At 44.2% G+C, this 24,922-nt stretch overlaps 1 protein-coding gene and 1 long non-coding RNA gene across 3 annotated transcripts in view; one reads left to right on the top strand and one right to left on the bottom strand.

Annotated features, from left to right (window-relative positions):
* URI1 (URI1 prefoldin like chaperone) overlaps nucleotides 1–8,720 on the top strand; it is a 60,382-nt gene extending 51,662 nt beyond the window's left edge. For both annotated transcript variants that reach the window (XM_053270615.1, XM_053270616.1), the window contains exons 9-11: nucleotides 1,594–1,736; nucleotides 3,926–4,184; nucleotides 8,372–8,720. In XM_053270615.1, the coding sequence (XP_053126590.1) occupies nucleotides 1,594–1,736; nucleotides 3,926–4,184; nucleotides 8,372–8,593 (624 nt within the window). In that variant the 3' untranslated portion in view covers nucleotides 8,594–8,720. The remainder of the gene's footprint in view (nucleotides 1–1,593; nucleotides 1,737–3,925; nucleotides 4,185–8,371) is intronic.
* The window catches only part of LOC128334210 (uncharacterized), a 43,673-nt gene continuing 22,929 nt past the window's right edge, over nucleotides 4,179–24,922 (bottom strand). The window contains exons 4-7 of the long non-coding RNA XR_008311215.1: nucleotides 24,224–24,415; nucleotides 13,192–13,373; nucleotides 12,339–12,464; nucleotides 4,179–4,445 (exon numbers count right to left, since the gene is read on the bottom strand). This is a non-coding gene — a long non-coding RNA (uncharacterized LOC128334210). The remainder of the gene's footprint in view (nucleotides 4,446–12,338; nucleotides 12,465–13,191; nucleotides 13,374–24,223; nucleotides 24,416–24,922) is intronic.

Here is a 24,922-nt window from a genome sequence, read left to right as displayed (position 1 = left end):
CTGGACACCGTTGGAAGGTGAGGTCCCGAGTGCACCCAGTATGTCATCAGGGGGCCCAACCAGCACAGGACATTGTCCCCCCAGGTTCGGCCGGCTCTTCGGCCCATTCAGGGGGAGGGGGTACCTCCGTGGACCCTCCCACTGCCTCCAACAACTCCCCCAGAGGGGATAAGTGACACAAAAAACAATTTTTTTAAGTTTAAAGTGTGTGTGGGGAAGTCTGCAAACCCCCAAACAGTTGGGGGGTGTTCGTGGTTCAGTTCAACCCCGGACCATTGAACCGAACCGCTCAACGTCGAGCTTGTTTGCACATCCCTAGTAGTAACCTCCAGCAATCATGATTTTGCCAGAGGTTTAGGCTTGATTTTCACAGCCACACAGTTTAATTTTGTGCATGTTTACTCAGGAATAAGTTCCATTGTGTTCAGTGGGGCTTACTCCTAGGTAAGTGTGCATAGTGTTGCAATCACAATGGCTTTCCTCCTGTCTAAATGCACATTTTAAGCCGAGCCCGAGTTAAATCAAGTTATCTTTGCATAAATTTATACAATGATCAATTAGTTTGGCGGTGGTTATTTTTTTGCAGAATTGAGAATGTTTTAGCAGAGACTAGGTGAAAGAAGCCAAAGAAATGGGATTTTGTGAATAAGGAGGTGGAAGTAGGTGACTCAAAGAAGCTGGTGTTCAGGTGTCCAAAGCCAACTTTGCGGATTCTGCAGATTTTAATATAATACGTTTCTCTTCTAGTCAGTATAATCTGTACTAATTTTTGTCTCTTACGAGCATCAGTTGTGCACAATACAGGAGGGCCTCTACCCTGTTTCCCCGAAAGTAAAGTAAAAGTAAAGTAAAGACCTACTCCGAAAGTAAGACCTAGCAGTAATTTCTGATGTACCGCTAATATGCCCTAGTGCATTTTTGGGGGCTAAAATTAATATAAGACTCCGAAAGTAAGACCTAATTTGGGGAAACAGGTATATCCGTGGATTCGTTATCCATGGATTTGAGTATCCGCAGTCGAGTACCCAACCTTGGCATACACACCAAAAAGTGGGGGGACACGTTGACCTCCCGTGCATCAGGGTGGCCGGAAATGACTGCGGAGGTCATTTCCAGATGCCATTTTGTGTTTTGGAGCCTCAAAATGGCTCCATTTTTAAAAAAGAAAGGAAAAAATGGTGATTTGGGGCCAATTTTCAGCCGATTTGGCAGCATTCTGGGCACAGTGCAACTCAGGGAGCAGCTAAGTACGATAGGGAGCTTTCCCCTGCATTTCCCTTTCAAAAATCAATGCTTTTTTTAATGTTGCCCCCTGACCGGGAACCTGACCCCCAACTCCCCATTGCTGCAATGCCTTAATATTTGTGGTTTCCGTATCCGCAGTTATACCATGGAATGGAACTCCTGTGAATATCGATGTCCTCCTGTGTGTGTGTGTGTGTGTGTGTGTGTGTGTGTGTGTGTGTGTGTATGTTCCATACAAATTAATGTTGATTTAATTGACATGTCTGGCTAATTAAACAATGAGATTTCACCTTTATTCGCTCGATTAAAAACCTGATTATTTGTGGCTAATGTGAGTTTTCACTTCAGGTACGAATAAACACAGGGAAAAATACAACTTTGAAATTCAGCGAAAAGAAAGAAGAGGCCAAACGGAAACGGAAGAATAGCAACGGCAACGGGCACCCAACTGCGGAGCTGCGCAACATCAAAACACCAGCAGACATTTACCGGTAGGTCACAAGAATTATTTGTTGGGGTGTGATTCTTTCCATATGGTACAGTTTTAGTACAGTTGCTTCTGTACCACGAGCCAGAGATTTAGAGCTGCTAATCCTATTTATTTATATGCAGTTAATATAATTGGTATACAGTGTGTTCAGGAACCTATTGTATGCCAGGTTGTAGCTGGTGGGAATATCTCACTTACACTGTAATGCTTCATTGTGGCAATGATTAACTCAGTGTGAAACAGCTCCTTAAAAATGGCTTGAAAGTTATGATAGTTGGGAAAAACAATGAATTTGTATTTCATTTTACTTACATACCATCTTGTGGGAGCATTGAGCAAATACTGCTGTTTTCATACATATATTATGATGAGGGGTAAACATTGGGTTTTGTGTGGGTTAAAGTAGGGGCTGTCAGATCTGGAAAACTGTTGCACGGTCTACACTGGGATGTAATGTTCCCCATCCCTGTAAAACTCTACTTTCTAGGACTTCAACAGCTTTCTGAAATATGACTTCCTGTGACTTTAACAGCTTTCCAAAATTGTGGTGTCAGTCTTGGTTTGGGACATTGGTCAGTGTGTGTCTGTGTCTGTGTTTTCACTTGCCTTCTCACCCACAGATTGAGGATTGGATAGTTCCCATTTATCTGCCCTTAATTTTGCAGACTGCTACCTTATGAAATTTCCCTGTGTCTTGTCCTTTATATCCATGCCTCCCTTTCTTTTGCTTTCTAACTAAAGTGGAATTTTGTCTGCCTTTGGAACTCTTCAAAGTTCATGGGTGGAACTCATGATAACCTTTCCACAAGGGGATTCCAGTTTATGAGTTAGAAACCACTGCTCTACAGTTCTGCCTAGAGCATTTTGGGTAACAATATTTGGCCTTTCTTGACTGGTCCATTGTCAATATGAGCAGCAACCAGGGCGTGGCATCTAGGTGTATAAAGGCAAACATCTCAAAATTCTCTGCATACGAGCAAATCTTTAAGAGGCTGATGGTGTTTTGCTCTAAAAATTCCTGCGTTATGTTGCAGTGCCTCATTCATTTGTATTATCTTTCATGCTCTTTCCTGTGCTGGGGATAATATTTTGGGAGATGAGGTGGCATTGCTTTGTGCATTGGTAGGGCATGTGTTTTTTCTGCAGCAGGTATCAAGCGTAGTGTCTGGTTAAAGGGGTTTTGGGTAGAAAGGCTTGAAAACACTTTGGTGTGAAAGAGCTGCTGCCACTCAAGAGCACTGACCAGGGGCAGGCTACACTCCAGCTGCTCTTGAACTACAATGCCCATAATCCCCAGCCACACTAAAAGAAATTGTGGCTGGGAATGGTGGGAGTTGCAGTTCAAGAGCAGCTGGAGTGCCATGGTTGCCTACCTGCATAGATAGTACAGATATGGACCAATGGTTTGACTCAGTGAGGTCATCCACACAATCAAAAATGGTGTTCTGCCCGGATTTGGGACCTGTGTCTGCTCCCAGTTTTAGGTTGTGTGGAAGCAAGGTGGGAGGAAAACCTGGGTAGAAGTGATTGTGTGGAAGCAAGGTAGGAGGAAAACCTGGGTAGCTTTTCCTCCTTCCTTGTTTCCACCCAATCACTTCTACCCAGGTTTTCCTCTCACCTTGCTTCCACACAACCGAAAATTGGGAGCACACAGAGGTCCCAAATCTGGGCAGAACACCGTTTTTGATTGTGTGGATGACCTCACATATGAAGGCAGCTTCATGTGCCTCCACTTTTACCTTCCCTAAGTCTGTGAAGCCGCTTCCCGCTCAAGCTCTCCATTTTTTCAAAGGGTTTCCATGTAAATAACAAGGGTTATTCAAGGTGTAATCTCTCGTGCATGGTATTTGAAGGCAAATTTGGTCACCGGGCACAACAATTGTTAACCTCTATAAAACCCTCCTTCAGTTGGGATACAGTTCTGTTTGCCAAATGGGTGTTCCATGAACTCTCTGAATAAGGATGTTAAAAGTGAAGGGTAGCAACTCAGAAGAGGAGGGTAGCCATTGAGATGCAAAAGGCTGTCCATCAGCCTTGCTAAAATAATGTGTTTTTATCTTTTAAAAGGTTCCAGTTGGAAAGTTGGGCAAGCAAAGTCATCATAATTAATTTGCACCAGAGACAGAGTGAAATTATTGTGATTCTCCCCCCACCCCCATAGTTTATTAAAGCTAACATTTTCCTTTACAGTGTCTTTGTTGATGTTGTGAATGGAGAATATGTCCCTCGTAAATCAATTTTGAAGTCTCGAAGCCGGGAGAATAGCGTTTGCAGCGATACCAGCGAGAGCAGTGCTGCCGAATTCGATGACAGACGAGGAATTCTGAGAAGCGTGAGCTACGAGGAGGCGACCTACAGCGATAACAGTGAAGGGATCTTGGAGGAGGAAGGAGAGGGCGAGCTGGAACACCTTCCCCCCAAAACACCATCCTTATCAGCCACTCATGAGGTACAGACAGTTGGGTGTTTCCCCCCTTATTGTGTCAGCTGAAAAATCTGATGCATCTTAATTTCATTTCTCATCAACTGGTTCTTTAGTTCTCATCAGCTTCTTCCTCGGGCAGAACAGAACATACTTCTGAGGAGGAGGAATTATCTCTCTGTCCAGATCCATCTCTCTCTTAGACTAGTGGTTCCCAACTGGTGGTACTCCAGATGCTGACGAACGACATCTCTCGCCATCCTCAGCCACAAATGAATTAATGAATAGCTTTATTTCGATCATAGATCAGACATAAACACAACAAATTACAGAACATTCAGATAAGAAATCTATCATATAATACACCAACAAAGTAAACATTTTATGATAAGATCTAAAGGGTAGAAATTAATTGTTGGCGAATCTTAACCCGGAGGAGAGCTGGTCTTGTGGTAGCAAGCATGACTTGTCCCCATAGCTAATCAGGGTCTGCCCTGGTTGCATCTGAATGGGAGACTTGATGTGTGAGCACTGCAAGATATTCCCCGCAGGGGATGAAGCTGCTCTGGGAAGAGCAGAAGGTTTCAAGTTCCCTCCCTAGCTTCTCCAAGATAGGGCTGAGGAAGATTCCTGCCTGCAACCTTGAAGAAGCCGCTGCCAGTCTGTGAAGACAATACTGAGCTAGATAGACCAATGGTCTGACTCAGTATATGGCTGTTTCCTATGTTAACAGCGGCCAAATGAAATTTAGCAACCTTGTGTGTAAGAGATGATTTCTTGTCTGCAAGGAGAAGTGTGATGTAAAATTCATCCGTTCAGCCAGGGTAATGTAATAGCAAGGGAGTAATAAGAGTACGTTGACTGTCATTATAAAAGGAACAATATAGCAACACATGGTGGACAAATTCAACTTCACCTGAACCACAAGAGCTCACCAGGGGAATTTTCAAAGATTTCCCATTAAAAACTGGCAATGGTAAGGCATCATATCTTGCTCTAAGGAACACTCTCTGATGGTTGGGTAAAGAGAGTGACAATAAACTGGCTAGTTTCTGGCTGTGGTCGCCAAGGCATCCTCTTATGGTCTGTGGGCTGAGACACCTAGGTCATTTTGATGCTCAGTGTCCAAGATCCTCTGTTTGAGGGTCTTCTTGGCTTGATTATATCCCAATAGTGACAAATATTCTAAAGAGAAGCCAAATAATGAGAGTTTTGCCAACAGTGCGTGTGCTCAGGAAGATTGAAATCTGTCAGCCAGTACAAGGGGAATCAGCCCCAGAGGGGGAAAATTGATCTTAAGCCAGTAGTTGAAAATTGAAATCCATGCTTTGGATTGCAGCCTCTGAAAGCCCATTTCTAACCTTAGTGCAGCATTAGAGATACATCTGGGGCCCTGAGTACAGTTCTTATAAACTTAGACTGGACAATCTCCAGTGATCTGTAGTTGGAATAGGGGCCCAGTTGTGCACTGTACAGAAGTTGGGCTAGTGGTTTGGCAATGAACAGCTTTAGTGCTGCAGGAATAACCTCTCCTCCTCTGGAGCGGAAGAATCTCAGAATTGCTGATGTGCTCCTTTGAGCCTGTTAGACAGCTTAGTCCATGTGGACCTTCCATGAGCCTGTGGCATAGAAGACCACACCCAAATATTTAAAACTGTTAACCTGTTCAATCGGATGACCCTCTATAGACCAATTAAATTTCTTAGGCTTTTTGGCAAAGACCGTCACCTTGGATTTCTGAAAATTAATAACCAGGTGGTTATCCTTACAGTAATTGGCCAGGAGCTTAAAGGCCTTCCTAAGACCCACGGGGGTTTGAGAGATAATCACAGCAGCATCCACATACAGCAAAATTGGGATTTTTACCCCCGCAATATTTGGCAGATGTAACCCTGGCTCTGAGAGCTTTTTGGCTAAGGTGTTTATACACATGTTAAACAGAGAGGGTGCCAAAATGCACCCTTGTTTGACTCCTTTGCTGGAAGTTATTGGGGTGGGAGTGAGCCTTGGGGGTCATATTTCACCCCTACGCTGGTGTTCTCATAAAGTTTTTGAATGAGGAGAAGTAATTGCCTATCAGTGTTGGTACCCCTGAGTTTTCCCCACAGCCTTGTCCTCGAAATTGAGTCAAACGCTGATTTGAAATCTACAACGGCCACATACATGGAGCACTTGGGCTTACTGCTATATTTCTCAATAAGATGGTGTAGTACTAAGGCATGGTCCATAGTTGAGCGCCCATTCTAAAACCAACCTGTTCATCACCCAAGATGTTTTCTTTCTCTATCCAATCTTGGAGCTTCCAGTCTAAATGTCTCAAGTAAAGCTTACTCACGATACTCAACAGGCTGATCGGGCAGTCAGCCACAAATTGTAGCTGGGGGTGATGGGAGTTGTAGTTCAACAACATCTGGAGTACCACGAGTTGGGAATGCCTGTTTTAGATCAACGCGAGTAAGCAGACCATCTCGCGAAATGAACGCCTTTTAAATCCCATATGATCAAAGCACCAGGGTACTCAAAATGTCACAGTGATCTTTCCAGAGGTTGAGTTCACAATAACTTGCCTTAAGAATGTGCCTTTTCCCCCAAGGGAAAGTGCCCCAATTCTCTCATCGTTTTACTTCTTTTAGTTTTAGCACCTTTTCCATCTGTAGGATATCCTCATGGAGACAGGGTGACCAGAGCTGCACACCTTGCCACTTCCCTGTATGGTGGTTGTCACGGCATGTGCACAAAAGCGAGTGCTGTCTCCCAAGTTCACTGGTTGGCTTAGATTTTGGGGTGTTGAGCAAATGGCTTGGAGAAAGAAGCTGAGAAAGAAGTTCTAGGTAGTGGGAAGTAGGTCACCGCTGTAGTGAAAGCCCCTCACCCACTTCATGCCTTTGATTCTTCTCCAGGCTGTGCTTGTTGCAGCCTTCTCCACACTTATCATTGAGATGGAACCGGCCACAGTCCAATGCAGGGTTAAGCTGGCTGAATCTCATTGAAATCACGGGACTTTAGCACACTTAATACACCCTGGCCACAATCAAACACTTCTTGAAGCAACCTGCTTCCATTCTCTTTGCAAAGTGATAAACTCTGCCGCTCTTTACATTGGCAAATAAAAGAGAGCAGAATTGGAACATAGGACGCTGCCATATACTGAGTCAGACCATTGGTCCATCTAGCTCAGTATTGTCTTCACAGACTGGCAGCAGCTTCTCCAAGGTAGCAGGCAGGAATCTCTCTCAGCCCTATCTTGGAGAAGCCAGGGAGGGAACTTGAAACCTTCTGCTCTTCCCAGAGCGGCTTCATCCCCTGAGGGGAATATCTTGCAGTGCTCACACATCAAGTCTCCCATTCAGATGCAACCAGGGCAGACCCTGCTTAGCTAAGGGGACAAGTCATGCTTGCTAGCACAAGACCAGCTCTCCTCTCCCAACTTCCTTTTTTTATCATTGTCATAAGGGGGAAAGAGTGACAAAATTGTGTTCAGGTCTTCATTTTTAATCAGTTTTATGTTGTTGAGGCACAAGTTTGGGGAGGACTACACATCTGAAAAATCAATAAATAAAATCGCTGGTTCGCTCATGTGTATGCCAGCTGTCCACTCAAAGCCATTAAAGAAGGCCAAGATATTAAACCCTGACAATGAAATATATGACGGAAACGTTGACAAATCTGCCAAGTTGCCAGTTGCATGATCCCTGTTCATGTTCCCCGCACATGTGTCAGGAAAGAAATAGTTTTTGTTTGTTCTGGATCACTTATGAATGAGAGCACAGAGCACCAGCGCTGCGTCTAGTTTACTTCTGAGTAAGCCAGTTTTCCAGGTCCATTTCACTTTCCTCATGCAAGGGGTTGCCTTTGGCTTTGGGGGATGTTTTTTATTTTATTATTTATTTAATTTCCCCATTTATTTCCCGCCTTTCCTGCAAGGATAGCGGTAGATATTGCCATGTTTATCCTCGCAACAATCCTGAGAGGAAGGTTAGGCCGAGAGAGAAGTGACTGGCTCAGGGTGGCCGATTGGGGATTTGAACTCTGGTTTCCCCAATCCTAGTCCGACAACACTCTAACCACTACACCACACCAGCTCTCAGTGTTTATGTATTTGGCTGAAAAGTAGTCATGGTTGCAATGAGGTTGAGCTAGAATAAGTCTTTAACAGGCCTAGCTTCACGGCTGCATCTGAGGAGTTCATTTCTGAGGGACTCTTCTTCTTGTAGGCTTTCTCGGGGACTGTCGTTGAGAAGGAGCTGCCGTCTCCCACTTCAGTGCCACACCCAGTAATCGCTCACCCTGCCCTGCCAACCATTCTGGAGCGGAAATCCGAGGAAGTCCTCTCTGAAGCACCGGAAGAAACCACCAAGAGGGTTTCCAAGTTCAAAGCTGCCAGGATGCAACAGAAAACTGAGATCCCGCTTAGACAGTGGAAGTTTGGATGTTGATGCCGAGTGGTGTAATTTGTTCAGCCGGTTTATGTTTAGCTAAAGAAACAGCAGACTCTGTTGATTTGATATTGTTCATGTTTAGATCTCTGTTGTTATTTCTTTTTTAAAAATCTGTGAGGAAACACTTCAGAATCAGAATTCTCCTTATTTTCTTAACATCCCTATATGCAGTCAGCACCTTTGTACATGTTTGCCTTACGATAATAACAGCACTTGGAATACTTTTCCAAAGAATAATCTTCATAGGATGTGTGTGTGTGCGCGTGCACACACGTTTGTTTAAACCTAAATACAGGCAGTTTTGTACCAGATGTGATGTTCCACACACCATATGGGTCGTTTGAAACTAACTTTGCAACGTTCAAATAGAGCCAACCATTATATTTCATGACTTGCTTTAGCAGTTTAAGACTCGCTCGTCTCCCCCATTGTTTTGTAGGGTTTGCTTTTAGGTGTCTGCTGACGAGTCATTTCTTTTCTACTAGCATAAAACCTCTTCCTTTCCTTGTAGAGAATCTACAAAACAGAACGCTGCATTTGCGTACTTTTGCAGGGACGTCTCCTTTGAGGGAATAAAAATGGTATTTTGTAAAATGAAAACTTTTCAAGTAAAAAGAAAAATCCAAACTGTTGAGAGTGCTTTCCTTTGGTTATAATAAAATAGGGTAGAAAAGTTTCCTTACTTTCAGACTGCTTGAAATAACCTTCCCAAAACAAAGCAGATTTCTTTCTTTCTTTCTTCCCCCCCCCCTCCACTTTCTTTGTGTATTGGACACCCATTAACGTCAATGGAAATTACATGCTTATGAGCAGGAGAGCTTAACGCTAAATGAAAAGAGCTTTAGATTTAAAGAGACCCTCCCATTCATGTGCGGATTCACAAATGAGGTGTTCCAGGATGACATCAGATCTGTGGCATTGGCAGAGTTTGTGAGGCGCAATGTGGTCCTGTAACCAAAGGGAAGCAGTCCATCAGGCCAGGCCAGTCCTTACAAATGGTTTCAACTGTATCTGCACAGATCGCCGTTGGCAGCTGCAGAAATAGGCTCCCCTTGGCCAGTGATGCAGAACCACAGGGGCGGCCCCAGGAATTGTGGTGCTTGAGGCGAAGTGCCGAGTGCTGTGCAGCCCCCTTTCCCTCCACATGCTGTGCTCCTTGCAAAGCTTGCAAGGGTCAGATCAACTCCAATAGCAATGGAACAGAGGAAGCTGCCTTCTACCGAGTCAGACCATTGGTCCATCTAGCTCAGTATTGTCTACCCAGACTGGCAGCAGCTTCTCCAAGCTTGCAGGCAGGAGTCTCTCTCAGCCTTATCTTGGAGATGCTGCCAAGGAGGGAACTTGGAACCTTCTGCATGCAACCATCCCCTGAGGTGGAATATCTTAGAGTGTTTGCACATCTCCCATTCAAATGCAAACTGGGGTGGACCATGCTTAGCAAAGGGGGCAATGAATTCACTAAGCAAAGGGGACACTGGCTTGGGTGGTGGTATCTTTCCACCCTGTTGGCACTCCAATAATCTGCCCTCTGAGGGGATTGCTTCCTCCCACCACATGAAAAGGCCGCCAGGTTGGAGGTTTTCCTCTCAACCACCTTTCCCTAGTAGGAGCAAATACTGCATTGGCTCCCAGTTCTTCTCTGAGCTCCATTCAGTGACCTGATCTCTATGAGACTGGCTCCACTTCTAGGAATTAGAGATCCCCTCTTAAATACACCATGTATGTACCATTTAAGCACGCAAGACGAAGCAGAGAGGTGCCCCTTTGGTGAATGCCGCTCAGCACTGGCATTCCAAGGCCGTATGTCTTGGAGAAGTGGTGTATTCAAACTGGCTTCTGGTGGCCTGAGATAAGGTAGCATCATTAGCACCCTGTGATCCATCCTGCATCCTTGGACTGGGGTGCAGTGGGGGAAAGGGGAAGTGAATAATTCTTTTTTTCTCCTCTTTGGCTTGGCTGGGTGTTGCCTGCCCCCATTAGTGGGACACCCCACACACACACACCGTGTGCCCACAAAGCGACACACAAATAAATGAGGTTACAGGAGCGCTCCCTTAAACTCATTTTAGAGGGAGGCTACTTAGGTTTGCTGCCGTGTAGCTGTCAGGATCAGGCCCGATCCCAGTGGGTGCAAAACACACGGATGCAAAACCAGGCTGGGCTCCCTTAGCCCACTTTTGCACGCACTTGTGAACAGCCTCGCTCTTTGCTGACTTTTTGTAAAGGGGAACCACTTCTTTCAGTAAGTAGACAACTTTTTCTGATGGTTTAGGTCGTGTGCAAGCAAGGTGTAGCACTCTTGAGCTGTTCGGCAGAAACAAACGTCCTAATTGTGAAGCAAAGCACTTCTGATTGCTGGGGTGCCAAATTAGCATTCTCAATAAAGGAGGAGAAAATCCTGACTGCTAAGAAACACGTTAGCATTCACTTCTTTCTTCTTGGGTTTCTGTTGATCTCTTCCCTATACAAAATTGGAGGCTGAGAGAGAGAGAGAACTGAAAATTCAGCCGCACTCCAAAATATTTGTACCCCATTTTTCCAATCGAAAGGAGCCCAAGGTGGCTAACATACTAAAATATTGCTATAATATTGCAATAAAATAGGAACCCGTAAAACATATTAATCTACTAAACTCTGCTCTAAGAAAAAATGACGTATGGGCTATTCATTAAGCTCAACAGCAGAGACTCTGGATAAGCCTTTTAAAATAAGAAACATCTGGAAATCTGCTTGATTGGAAGAACCAGTGTAATTGAGTTGGTTTGCATGTTGTGATAGAATGTGGGAAGTTAGACTTGACTCTGCTACGAAGCTCCATGTGTGGTCTTAGGGAAATTACTCTCAGCCTAACTCAGGTTTATAGAAGTATATCGCCAGGCTAAAATGGACTTTGGAAGCTCTAGGTGGAAAGACTGGATATAAATGAAACAAGATTTGATTCAGAGGAGGGGACATTTGCAATCCTAATACCACTCTTCGTGGCCTGGTTCACACAATCGCCTGGATCTAGGTTTAAAGTTGGTAACCAACATTAGAGTAGTTGTGTGAGCCAAAGCAGGAATCTCAGATTCATCATGGGATTCAAACCAACATTGGTAATTCTGGCATTGGTTCATACAATCACATTAATGCCAGTTACCAACGTTAAACCTAGATTCAGATGATTGTATGAACCAGGTCTATGAGGTCAGAAGGGAAATCATCTTGTGTACTTGACCATCAGTTGAAATGTGGATAGTTGGTCATGGTTGAGATTGGCATTTCAGTCGTGGAATTCAAGTGTGAATGGACTCTAAAACACTACTGCACAATAAGTGTGCAAAATATAGCTGCCCCCAAACCTGGTAGGGGCTTGAATCTGTTCTGGACCCCTCTTTCTTTGCAAGGAGGTAGCTATTAGGACATCAGTTTGCAAATACATGCATCGTAATTGGATATCACAAACCTCATTGGAGGTGTTAATCATTAGTTTGATACATGCCGAAATGTAGATTTTATGGCTCTAAAGCATATTGCGTTAGTACTAAAATAAGCCATCAATGCCAGTCCACCCTCTATTCACGGCTAAATATTTAAAGGAGGTTATTTATAGCTTCTTTAATGAATTCTTGGCTAAACAAAATGAAATTATGTCCTAGAAAAGTAGGAGCTACTTTGTAACCAGAACAGTGCAGCTATAAAATATAGTGCAATGAATATGTATTTTAAATAACAAAAGGGGTGGAGATCTAATCTCACCTACCAGAGCTGCTTAATTGGAGGAGACGGGCCCCGATCCTCACCATTCCCTGTAAATGCTGCAAATCTCATTGACTTTGCTGAAGTGCATCTGATGGTGCTGCTGATCAGTGTTGCCACCTGCTTCCCTCTGGACCAGAAGGTACAAACAAGAGCAGAGAGGAGGAAGAGATATGGCTGCCATTGAATGCTCACTCACTTGCCCAGCAGCACTCTTCCTTCAAGAAGAGCAAGAATTGTAACAGCTAGCGGCAATGGCCCATTCAGAACATCTTCCAAAAGAGTCTTCCAGAATTTGGAGCCAGCATTGGCCGTGTTACATTAAGCTATGCATGTTTAACTGTCACATAGGCAAGTAACAGTCTCTGGAAGGCTACGGGCAATTTAATGAGTGCTGTTCTCGTCCCATTGTTTGTGGGATGTTCCCTTTTTGAAAATCCTAGCCCCCGGTAGCATTGCCATTCGTAAGAGCCCAGATCATCTTTTGCCAAGCAATTCTAAAGTTACACACGAACAGCCCTGCTGGATCAGGCCCTAGCTTGTCCAGTATCCTGCTTCCCATGGTGGCCCACCAAATGCCTCTGGGAAGCCCACAGGCAAGCGGTGAAGGCATGCTCCCTCTCCTGCTGTGCAACTGGTATTCAGAGGCATTGATAGACCTGTCCTCTATGAATGTGTCTAAGTCCCTTTTAAAGCCATCCAAACTAGTTACCATCACCACAACCCATGGCAGAGAATTCCATAGATTGATTATGTGCTGTGTGGGAAAGTACTTCCTTTTGCTGGTCCTAAATTTCCTGGAAATCGGCTTCATTTTGTTTTCCCAAACAAAACAAACCCAGATGCTGTAGCTTTACCTTGTAAGGAAGGTGCTGTAGCCTTCCTTTGGGTTGTGGTGGCTCCATATTTTATTAGCACTAGCCTCGTGTTTCTCTAGAAGAAGCTCCTCAAATGATGACTCCTTGTCTGGTCCACGCACAGCCTGGGCATGTTGATGTCCTGCATGGCCGTTCACACACAATCTCAATATCTGCATATACTAAAATTAAAACCAAGACATGTGCCCACTTAGACAAAAAGGGCTGTGTGTCCATGCTGCTTTTAATGTCAGATCACCTTCCTTCCTTCCTTCCTTCCTTCCTTCCTTCCACTTCTGTACCGCCCAGACTTTCGTCTCTGGGTGGTTAACATAAAACACATATACAAAGTTAAAAGAATTCAACAATTTAAAATCAACCATAAAATTAAAACAGACAATTTTTGGAAGAGGATGGGAGACAAAGGCTTGTTTCCACTCTGTGGAAAAGGTGCCCCTCCCCGGCCCGGCCTTGCATGCATCTCGTACATTGATATGAGTGCTTATGTGCGGGGCTGCAGAAATCTACTAGTCTATGGTGAGTGGAAAATGATGCCTGATGAATGAAAAAGGTCCTGTTGAGCAAAGTACCAACATAGTTTGATGAGTAAAATATTTTGTCTGGCTGATGAACTGAGCCAACATTTCTCCATTTGCTCAGTCCCCTGCTAAAGCAGCAAAGAGGTACCTTTTTAAAGGGGCAATTATCTTTATTTCATCCCCAGCACAGCATCCCTCCAGTGGCTGTTGCTGGTGTCTACCTTACGTTTCTTTTTTTAGATTGTGAGCCTTTTGGAGACAAGGAACCATTTTATTTTATTTTATTTATATCTATCAATGTAAACTGCTTTGGGAACTTTTGTTGAAAAGTGGTATGTAAATATTTGTGGTATTCGTATTCACCTCCTAGCAGGCACCCCTGTGTTCCAGAAGGCTAGCATCAGATGCTGGCATGTTTGGGTATTTTGTTGATGCCACTAGATCCTACTGACCCAGTCTTGCCAATGTGGCCGACTGACCTATCCCTTGCAAGTAATGCATGGGAGTCTTTGCTTGCCACTTGTCCACTGCTCCCCTGGGGCACACTGAGGAATGGGATGGCCACCAAATGGGCAAGATGGTAGCAAGGAGGAGTGGGGCCCATTGAAGATGTTTTGCCCAAGCCCCCCTCAGGAGCCAGGATTGGAGCATAGGAAGCTGCCATATACCGAGTCTGACCATTGGTCCATCTAACTCAGTATTGTCTACAGCAGGGATTCTCAGCGTTGGGTCCCCAGATGTTATTGAACTTCAGCTCCCATAATCCTCAACCAAAGGCCACTGGGGCTGGGGATTATGGATGTTGAAGTCCAATAACATCTGAGGACTCAACGTTGAGAATCCCTGGTCTACAGTGACTGGCAGCAGCTCTCCAAGGTTTCAGGCAGGAATCTTTTCCAGCCTTACCGGGAGAGGGACCTGGGGCCTTCTGCATGCAAGCAAGTGCTCTACCACTGAGCTACGGCCCTATCCCCTAAAGGGAATATTTCACAGCGCTCACAAGTAGTCACCCATCCAAATGCAAATCAAGGTGGGCCCTGCTTAGCAAAGGGGACAATTGGTACAACAAGACGACTCTGTTCCCTGGGTAGTATGAAAACCAAATTTCATTTATACACAACTGAAGAAGAGAGAAGACGCTGAGGTCATCCACACAATCAAAAACTCTATTCTACCCGGGTTTGGGAGCTGTGTGTGCTCCCAATTTTTGGTTGTATGGAAGCAAGGTAGGAGGAAAACCAGGGTAGAAGTGATTATGTGGAAGACCAAAAATTGGGAGCACACCCAGTTCTACAAGGTAGAACACAGTTTTTGATTGTGTGAATGACTACCTAAGCGATTTTGCATGGTTACACATAGGCAAGGCCTGTAAAAAACGACTCCCTTCATCTCATTCCGTATATTTCATGCAAAATTATTTGGTATGAATCTATCGCTTGGAGCATCTCTTTTGTTTTCTAGTAGTGTCGGCAATGTTCGTTGCCACTTAAATAATAATGAGGGTGATCTTATTTATTTATCTTTAATTTCTTGATTGCTTTTTTCCTCGCAGGCAACGAAGTGTGTCTGATATGTTCTCTTGCTGTGTTATTTTGTCAGAGACCCATCAGGGCTGTATAGCCTGGTTTAAAGAGTGCAACTAGGATGATACCCCTAACAATAGACTTGTTCCTGGCCTTTGGCCATAGTCGAAAAGCCTTCTGTCTTTCTTGCCCTTGTCTGTCTGTCTCTCTCATACACGCGCACACTGTAGGGTTTTCTGTAGGGCCAGGGGTTTTGGGTATGTATTTCTTCAGAATCAAGGATCTATTCAGAAACATCAGCCATCTTGAGTCATTAGCTGTGCTCTCTGTAACAGAGATTCCCAGAAGTTGACTACAACTCCTATAATCCCCAGGTCCATGGGGATGATGATGATGATGATGATTTTTTACATTTTATATCCCGCTCTTCCTCCAAGGAGCCCAGAGTGGTGTACAACATACTTGTTTTTCCTCACAACAACCCTGTGAAGTAGGTTAGGCTGAGAGAGAAGTGACTGGCCCAGAGTCACCCAACAACTATCATGGCTGAATGGGGATTTGAACTCTGGTCTCCCCGGTCCAAGTCCAGCACTCTAACCACTACACCACGCTGGCTCTCCTTGTGTCTTATGGGATTTGTAATCAATGTCTGGAAATCCCTGTTACGGGGCCCTCTTCACAGCTAGCACATATAGGAACCACATGACTGAATGCATGTGATCTACAGCAAAAAAAAATCTCCTGCTTCTGGACAGCTAACCTATCAGGGCAAAGGGCTCTGACCTCACCTTTACATGCTAACTTTCTACATAGAGTAAGATATGTCTGGGGGTTTGTTTAATGTATAGTGGAATATTTGAATATGCTTCCCGCACTCTAAATTGATAATTATGGGAGGGCTATACCAGGTAATACTTCAGAATGTGCTGTTCAGATCCTATTTATCCAAATGGAATTTCTAATAATAGATGCTGTAGTCAAGAGTAACAACAAAAAAGTCAGTAACTTAAATCACTGGCTGGGCATCAAAATACGAAATCTGTGTTTCAAGGAACTAGCACAACTTCTGCTCTTTGCCCAGGATCGAAGACAATTTGCACTGAATACTAGAATAGCATTCCAGAGCAAACTTAGGAGAGCAAACTTTAGAGAGAGATACTTCAACTTCCAAGTTCATAAACATATACTCAAAACAACCAGGTGACAGCAACAAGCAAAATCACAAGAAGCTGCTTATCACAGCATTTTGCTACTTGTGTGTGGCCACGGGGGATGATCCTGATAGAAACAGAGTTGAGAACCATAAAGGCATAACTTGGGAAACCACGGGGAAGTGGGTGGGACTATCGTGCTGAATCCTCCTCCTTTTAATTAATTAATTACATTAAATTGTATACTGCCCACTACTGAAGTCTCTAGGCTGTTTACAGCATAAAACAAACCAAGACTAAAACAAACCAAGAATGTAACAGTTAAAACATAAAACCAGATTAAAATATCCATACAAACACCAACTAACTAAAAAGCTTGGCTGCAGAGACGCGTCTTAAGTTGTGAAGGGTCCCTTTTCGGTATTTGCTCCATTAAGAGGATTGTCTCCAAAACCCTCCCTCCCTAGTGGGTCAACATGCTAAAGAGAAGGACCTGGCATGAAAGCCACGAATTATATGTATACCATGTTGGCCATTCTTACCCAAGACAAAAGGAGGTCTCAGGCTCGGTTCACCAGATGCTGTTGGACTACAACTCCCATCCTTGCCAGTCACAATGACCATCAACCCCAATGGCAGTGGTCAATGGTCAGGGATGATGGAAGTTGTCCATTATCTGCGGGGGGGTGTGTGTGTGCTGAAGTTGGTTTACAGCATCGAATGGCAGTCTGTGTACCACTCTAAACCATTGGCTAATAAACAGTGCTCTTGTTATCAAAAGAGAGAGGCTGCCCTTCACTAGTAGCACACGTTTGGCAGGCAGAAGGTCCCAGGTTCAGCGCCTGGCATCTCCAGGTAGGGCTGGGAAAGACCCCATTCTGAAATCATGGAGAGACTCTGCCAGTCATTGCAGACAGTGCTGAGTTAGACGGACCCAGCAGAAGGCAGCTGCACAGAATATAATGGAGCAGATGGGAAGGTAGTGGCATTAACGTCCTTGGCAGTTCTTAGAAGCATCTTCGAGAATATTCGTGGTACAGAGAGGACACTTTCAACCTGGAGGTTTGGTGACTTGATCCATTTCTGCTGTTGTGGCTTTGTACTATTTAGTCTGATAGCTTCCAGAGATGTAAGAAAGCTTCATCCTCCCTGGGGTTTTTTTTCTTGAGGACTAGCAGCACTCCCCCTTTTAAATCCAACCATTAAAGAGAGAAGAGCAGTTGTTTTCTTAGACTTTTAACAGTGTCTCAAACAGCTGTTTGAGCTGTTCATTTTAACACAGTGATTTATTGTTACGTTGCAAAATAGGAGCTTAGATTAAAAGGAATTTTGTGTGTGTGTGCGCAGTATTTTTGTATTACAAATAGCTCCATTCTAACCCACATTAACCCCATGATATGTGAATTTTGCCAACTCCCACTGAGTCTTTTAAATCAAATCCAGAACACACCAAGTGTGTTCTAATTTCTAAACAAACTCATCTCCCAGTGTAAGTCCTTTAATACTCTACTATAAATTAGACAACCCAAGATGAATGGAGTATCTTTGTTAATTATGGAGTTTAATTGATCAAAACTACTGGACAGAGTTTTATTTATAGCAATTTCATGCTGGATTGGATTCTGTAATATTAACTAGCATTTAAAAAACAACAACAAAGGTTAAGAGGTGCATTTATCCAAATCCTCAGATAATCGGATATATAAGGGGCTAGCCGCTGTTGAACCATCAGGCTCACCTGTGAACTCAGTGGTTCTCACAATGGAGGCAAACTGGGCTGGCTCCTTTAGCCTGGTTTTCCTCCATCCTGTGAATAGCCTCTGCATCTAAAGAACTGATGTGTTCGTCACGTTCACACATTATGTTTTGCTGCAGAACATTAAAAAGCTTTCAAGGTGCACACCCCAACACGTAATGAGTGAAGAGACCCTGAGGTGCAGATGTCTTCTGCCCATTATCCTGTTAGGACCTCACTTTGTATTTGTTTTCCTTCTTATCTTCTAAACTGAAATAACTTTTGAGTATAATACTTGGTGGTCCTTCTCACGGTTCAGGAGAGAACAGCATTGCTGGTTGCCAGGGGTGACAACAAAGGTGTAGTTGGTGATCCCCTCCCAAAATTTCCTGCTCCCCCATCTACCAGATTGGAACTTGACAGCAAAGTGTCAAACAATATAGACATAGTATATTACCACCCTATCGCTGGAATTATCTTAAAAAGTTTCAGTTGAAGCCTCATTCACACATTTCTCTATCCTAGAACCAGCAGCAGAAGTCAGTGCAGCCAGGGAGGGAGGAAACTCCCCCAGCCTCCCAGCAGCCAGGTCAACCCCTTCACTTCCTTCCTGGTCAGGAATGGGGTTGGATGAGGCTATAGACCAGGGGTTCTCAACATTGGGTCCGCAGATGTTGTTGGCCTTCAACTCCCATAATCCCCAAACAAAGGCCACTGGGGCTGGGGACTATGGGAGTTGAAGTCCAATAACATCTGGGGACCCAACGTTGAGAACCCCTGCTATAGACCCATTCACACATTATGTTCAGTGCTTGTACAATGAGTGTACAGTGTACACAGGTACAGATCTGTGCACAGGTGCAGTCATGCACATGCTATGCTGAACGCAGGTAGAAAGGTACACTTCCTATCTGTTCCATACATTTGAAGGGCCTGTATCCAGGTTCATTTCTGAAATGAACACAGGTACAGTCATTCACACAAACACATGTACGAGTGTACAGGCATCTGTACACTCAGACAGCATAAATGTCGGAATCGAGCTCATGTGTGCAGCGGGCTGCTGGGTCATCTCCCCTGCAGATTTCAACTGACTTGGTACTGACTTCTCTCCCCACCCTCGTATTTCCTGAAACATGGTCTTGGACAGGAGGAGAAAACGAGCCTGGAAGGCCATCTGGAAGGTCTGGACTAATCCAAAAAGACAGGACAGTACTTTCTGAAAGGAATCTGCACATTCATTTTCTGCATTGCTTCATTTTCTGCACAAGTTCGAAAATATCAAGCAAACTTCACGAATAAGACAAACTACCAACACGCATTAAACGACCAACGCCTTGTCTATAGAAGTATTTAATGTATCGCAAAGTCCCTTGCTCCCCTAAGAATGCCCGTCGCCAACCCTCTGCTTCTCCAAACTGGTTGTTCTAGAGTTGCCTTGGGTCTCTGTCACTCAGCTGCAGGATTTATTGGTTTTTATTTATGTATTCAACAAATTTGTATACCGCCCAAACTGCAGGTTCCGGACGACGTGCAAAGGCAGCCCCACATAGCACACATTGTAGCAGTCAAGTCTGGAGGTGACTAGCAGAGGCATCACGGCTCTGAGGTCATTGAGCTCAAGAAACGGATGCAGTTGGCGTCTCATGGGTGCATGTTGGTGGATCCTTGCACTGTTTAGGCAAAACCAAACCCCCAAAGCACATCCCAAACAAGCTCAGCCTATGATCAGAGCTGCAGTGAGACTTCTCTTACACACACACACACACACACACACACACACACATGGAGGGCTCCCATTCTCCTGGGGATGCTCCTCCAGCTCCAGCAGCTCCCAGCCCTGCTGTTTATCTGTAATTAATTCTGTGTGCCTGCCAGTGGGTAGCAGTAGCGAGCAGAAGCCACAACGGAAAGCTGCCAGTCAGTGATGATAATTTATTATTCATTTCTGTTATAGGTGGGGTGTGCAGACAGTTACAGTAATAATTACTAAGACCAGAGTGTTTCCTAGGCAACTGGGTTCCCCCCCCTCCCTCATTCATGCTGTTGCAGAGAGTATGCCTGTAAAGCATGACATTGCTGTATTCTGAGGTTTGTTGCCCTCCTGCTGTTCCAGGTTTGAGGTTAGTTACAGCATCATAAGGGGCTCTCAAGCATAAAAAGCTCAGGCTGGGATTAAAGCCCAGGGAGAATGCTATCACCAAGCCTCTTCCTCTCCTGTTTCACTTTTAAGTAACAAGGTTATAAAAATGCAAATGGCATTTTGAGGTGGTTATAACTAATATTGGGAAGGATTCCTTTAAGTTGGCAAACATTCTCTCCCCCCCCCCTATTTTTTGTTGTTTTGAAAGGGGAGAGAGAGCCACATGCACACAATGAAAGCCATTTCATTAAAAATAAAATTTGCAAACAGGGCTCCTTCTTCTTCTTTTAACTAGAGGGTTGATCAAGCTGAAATGTTTAGCATTATAAATCAATGGGAAACCGCTCTGTGGAGCTAATTGTCAGTGGCATATTCTTGTTGTTTATCCAGCCTTTTATGATAATGGTTCTTAAAGAGCAAAGGAACACAGTTCTGCCAGCAGGAATAGGGTCCAATCCTAGGATGTGGAGCAGAGCTGTAGAAGCAGTCGCTGTTTTAGGAAAGCTCTCGATGAGGTGCATTCTCCTAAATATTTAGACTTCCTCTGTGTGTTTGCATTTTCCTCAAAGAGCTGAAAATGTTATGATCTTTAGGGCACATACCCAGGGTTCATAGGAAGCTGCCATATACTGAGTCAGACAATTGGTCTATCTAGCTCAGTATTGTCTTCACAGACTGGCAGCAGCTTCTCCAAGGTTGCAGGCAGGAGTGTCTCTCAGCCCTATCTTGGAGATGCTGCCAGGGAGGGAACGTAAAACCTTCTGCTCTGAGGTACTGGCAGACTCGGGATAACCTGTAGGTACATCCGTTTCACAAAAATATGGAGAGAGAAACGCTAAAGGGGGAGGGACCCGAACTGATCCAATGTAACTCAATGGAGTGGAATGTTCACAGACTCAGAGGGCACTTAACATACAACTAAGTGGGCTGAGCTTGTGGAACTCGGTGGTGGAGAGGGAGGAGAGGAGAGCTAGTCTTGTGGTAGCAAGCATGACATGTCCCCTAAGCTAAGCAGGGTCCACCCTGAATGCATATGAAAGGGAGACTAGAAGTGTGAGCACTAAAAGATATTCCCCTCAGGGGATGGGGTCACTCTAGGAAGAGCATCTGAGGTTCCAAGTTCCCTCCCTGGCAGCATCTCCAAGATCGGGCTGAGAGAGATTCCTGCCTGCAACCTTGGAGAAGCCGCTGCCAGTCTGTGAAGACAATCCTGAGCTAGATGGACCTATGGTCTGACTCAGTATATGGCAGCTTCCTGTGTTCCTATGAGGGAGGAGAGAGGGCTTGAACGAGAGCAATACATTTCTCAACTTGAAGAATACTTCCTCATTTTTGCAACCCATTCTTCTTCTGAGGGGGAAAGATGCCTAAAACTTTCCCCATCCTCAGACAGAGGCTCAGGAAACACATGCATAGCAGGGATATACTGGGACGTTTTCTTGCAGGTTTATACTTGTATATATTTAATTTTCAATGGTTTTTCTTAGCATCTTGCGATTCAGAAGTTTAGTGGTTGCTTTTTCTCAGCTGTGCCAAGTGAGAAGAATTCCTCACGCAATCTAGTGGAGTCGTGTGGAATTTTAACCCCCTCAATTTGGAAGCCAGACACCAAAGCAAACTTTGAAGCAGACAGAGATCATACCACATTGGTACAAGTCCAGGGCCTCCTGCCTGGAGATGAAATATTCTTTTCTTCAAGGGTCTTGAAATATATGGTTATTGCATCTAGATGTCTTTAAAAGGTTAATGGTGGCAAGGACGATGTGGTATAAGTGTTGCTTAGCCTCTGGTTTCAGCGGCATTTCATCCCTTACAGTAGCGCTGTCTAAGAATTTGCTCCAACACATTATGTAAAGTTGATATGCAAAGAAAGCAAAATATTTTAGAGGGCAGGCTGAAAGTAGGTGGGGATCGACTGGTAGATCCCTTGGGTGATTTGCAGTAAATTGTTAAGGGATTCTGACTCCCCACTGTTTGATGATTAGGCTGCTGAAACAAAGAAATCTTGGGGAGAAATCCCGACCAGATTTTTGTGTGACACCAACTTTGAGCTCAGTTCTGGTCTTAAGAACAAACACCTAGTCTGAGCATGATCTCAGAGGCACCCTTTTCCTTCATCCTCAGTGGCCGGGTACACACGTAACAGTGGCAAATAAGTATGGAAAAGCCACTGGGTGCATATTCCCATTTCTGCCATCATTTCTATGTCAGAATCCAGAAATGTCAAGCGGAGAATGTTGGGTACCCATCACAACCTGACAAAGAGAAACCCATCACAACCCGACAAAGAAACCCATCACAAAGAAGCCCATCACAACCCGACAAAGAGAAACTCAAGTATGTAGTACACTGCTCCGGGCTCCTTGGAGGAAGAGCGGGATATAAATGTAATAATAATAATAATAATAATAATAATAATAATAATAATAATAATAAATAATTCCCAAGGTAACTTCATTTCAAATATTGCTTACAAATGTCAGCTGCATGTTGGGCTGAGATGGGTGCCCAAAATTTTCCACCCAACATATCTGGGTTCTGACAACACAGAAATGGTGGCAGAAGTGGAAGAACATGCCCAGTGGGAATCGGCAGCTCTTCTACTTATTTGCCACTGTTATGTGTGTTGGGAACCCAACCAGTGTATATCTGCTTCCTCAGCCACTCTGTTGTACCTGGCTGCACCGGGTAGACTTCTGGGGGTAGATCCCACAAGTGTGAGGCCTGCCCATCCCTGTTTTAGCCAGTTACCCAACCAGCTTTGTAGCTCCCCAGAGCTTTTCGGCCTTGTAAATACACCAGTCATGACTATCATCAGGAATGAAGGGTTAACAAAGGTGCTGATAGAGCTTCCATGCCGTTAATCCTTTTGTAGTCACAGACATAACTTGCATACAGATACATGAAGCTCCTTCATACTGAGTCCGACCATTGATCATTAAGATCTCCTCTTCTGTCAACTTTTAAAACAGTTATTAAAAAAACAAGTATCTAAGAACAGCTTTATGTTTGCAGTGGTCTCTAAAGCTATTTCTTTTATGGGAGCCAAGACAGAAACAGCAGACCGGGAGCAATGTCCTAGATGGACATACAAAACTACCTTAAGGCCCAACTCCATGTGTAGTATAAAGTCATCTTAACCAGGATGGGCTTCGTCTTCCTTTAGTTGATAACAGGCTGGTTTGGTGGATCAGAGCTGTGGATCAGGTCTATAGTGGTGGCTGTGTGTGTGGGGGGGGGGTGGCTACAACCCCAGCACAGTATCTCTTCAGTGGCTATTGCTGGCTACTGCATTATATTTCCTTTTTGATTGTGAGCCCTTTTGTGAGGGAAGTTCCAAAAACTTAGTCTTATTCATGTATTATTTATATATCTATGGAAACCCTTTTGAGCACTTTTGCTGAAAAGTGGCAGAAAAGTATCAGTAGTAGTAGTAGTAGTAGTTGTTGTTGTTGTTTAAGCCTATTCCCCAATATGGTTCCAATCTGCACCAACTAGAGCTTTATTCTGGGATAAAAAGTAGCCAAAGAGTCTGGTTAGGGCTACAGGCCTCCCCCTCCACCATCATGGTTCCAGTCCTGGGGGCCTTGATCCAGCTGCTGTTGACTCAAGGAATACGAAGTTAATGGGGCCATATAATATTTGATAGTGGTTTTTTTGAAAAGTAGTTCAGAAACACTTTAAATGTCCCATGATGACATTTGATCCATAGAGCACTGATCTATCTAGCTCTGAATTCTGGCTAAAAGTAGCTTTTATGATACCACACAAGGGTCTTTCCCAGCTCTGCCATTTCAGAATCTTTTTGACTCTCATTTGAGAGTCAAACACACCAACCGGAGACATTTAAGAGCTAGAAAGGCCAGGAGAGAACCTCTCTGTACACAAAGTATGGTTCTCCCACCGTGTTAACTCCCTTTTTCTGTGCCCCTGTTACTCACCGTGCAGACTAAAGCTCCCTGCTTTTGTGGATCCCCATGAGCACTTCTTTGCCCCTTTTTCATTCTGTGTTGCCTCTGCATTCTGGATAATGCCTGCTGTGTTTCTAGTGCTTTTAAACAAGAGCCATTTTGCCAAGGGAGAACTTCTGGAGAATTTCTGGCAGGGAAATGAAGGAGCCCATTGCTTTAAACCTAGTAAATAAAAAAAAACCCTGCTGCACAGCTCAGCAAAGGCAACAGGTGTGTCCCCTCAGTATATATCTGCATTTTTCTTCCTTTCCCCCCACATTTATCAGTGTAGAGACCGAGTTTAACCACAGCAACAATACAGAAGGAGCTAATTTACTATGCATCATATTATCAGCAGATTACAAGCATGCAATAAAGTCGTTTTCTTAAATGAACAGCAATCTTTGTATTTTCCTACATCAGTCATTGCAACAAAATTGCCTTGATACCATAGGCAGGAATCCTATAATGTGTATTTCCTTGAGAGTAGCCCCATTGAACTTGGCTTCCAAGTAAGTGCAAACAGGATTGGGCTGTTACAATTTTTAAAAGCAAAACTACAAAGGCTTTTAACTTTGTGAGTGAGTGGGTGTAGGGAACTGTTAGTCCTAAGAATGAGCTCCCTAGCAATTTGAGCCTATGCTTGTTTACTTAGAAGTATGTCCCTCTGAGTTCAGTGAAGCTCACTCC

The sequence above is a fragment of the Hemicordylus capensis genome, chromosome 9, assembly GCF_027244095.1.
Source record: "Hemicordylus capensis ecotype Gifberg chromosome 9, rHemCap1.1.pri, whole genome shotgun sequence".
In the NCBI taxonomy this organism is placed as follows: domain Eukaryota; kingdom Metazoa; phylum Chordata; class Lepidosauria; order Squamata; family Cordylidae; genus Hemicordylus; species Hemicordylus capensis.
This window is presented reverse-complemented; position numbering and strand designations above follow the sequence as displayed.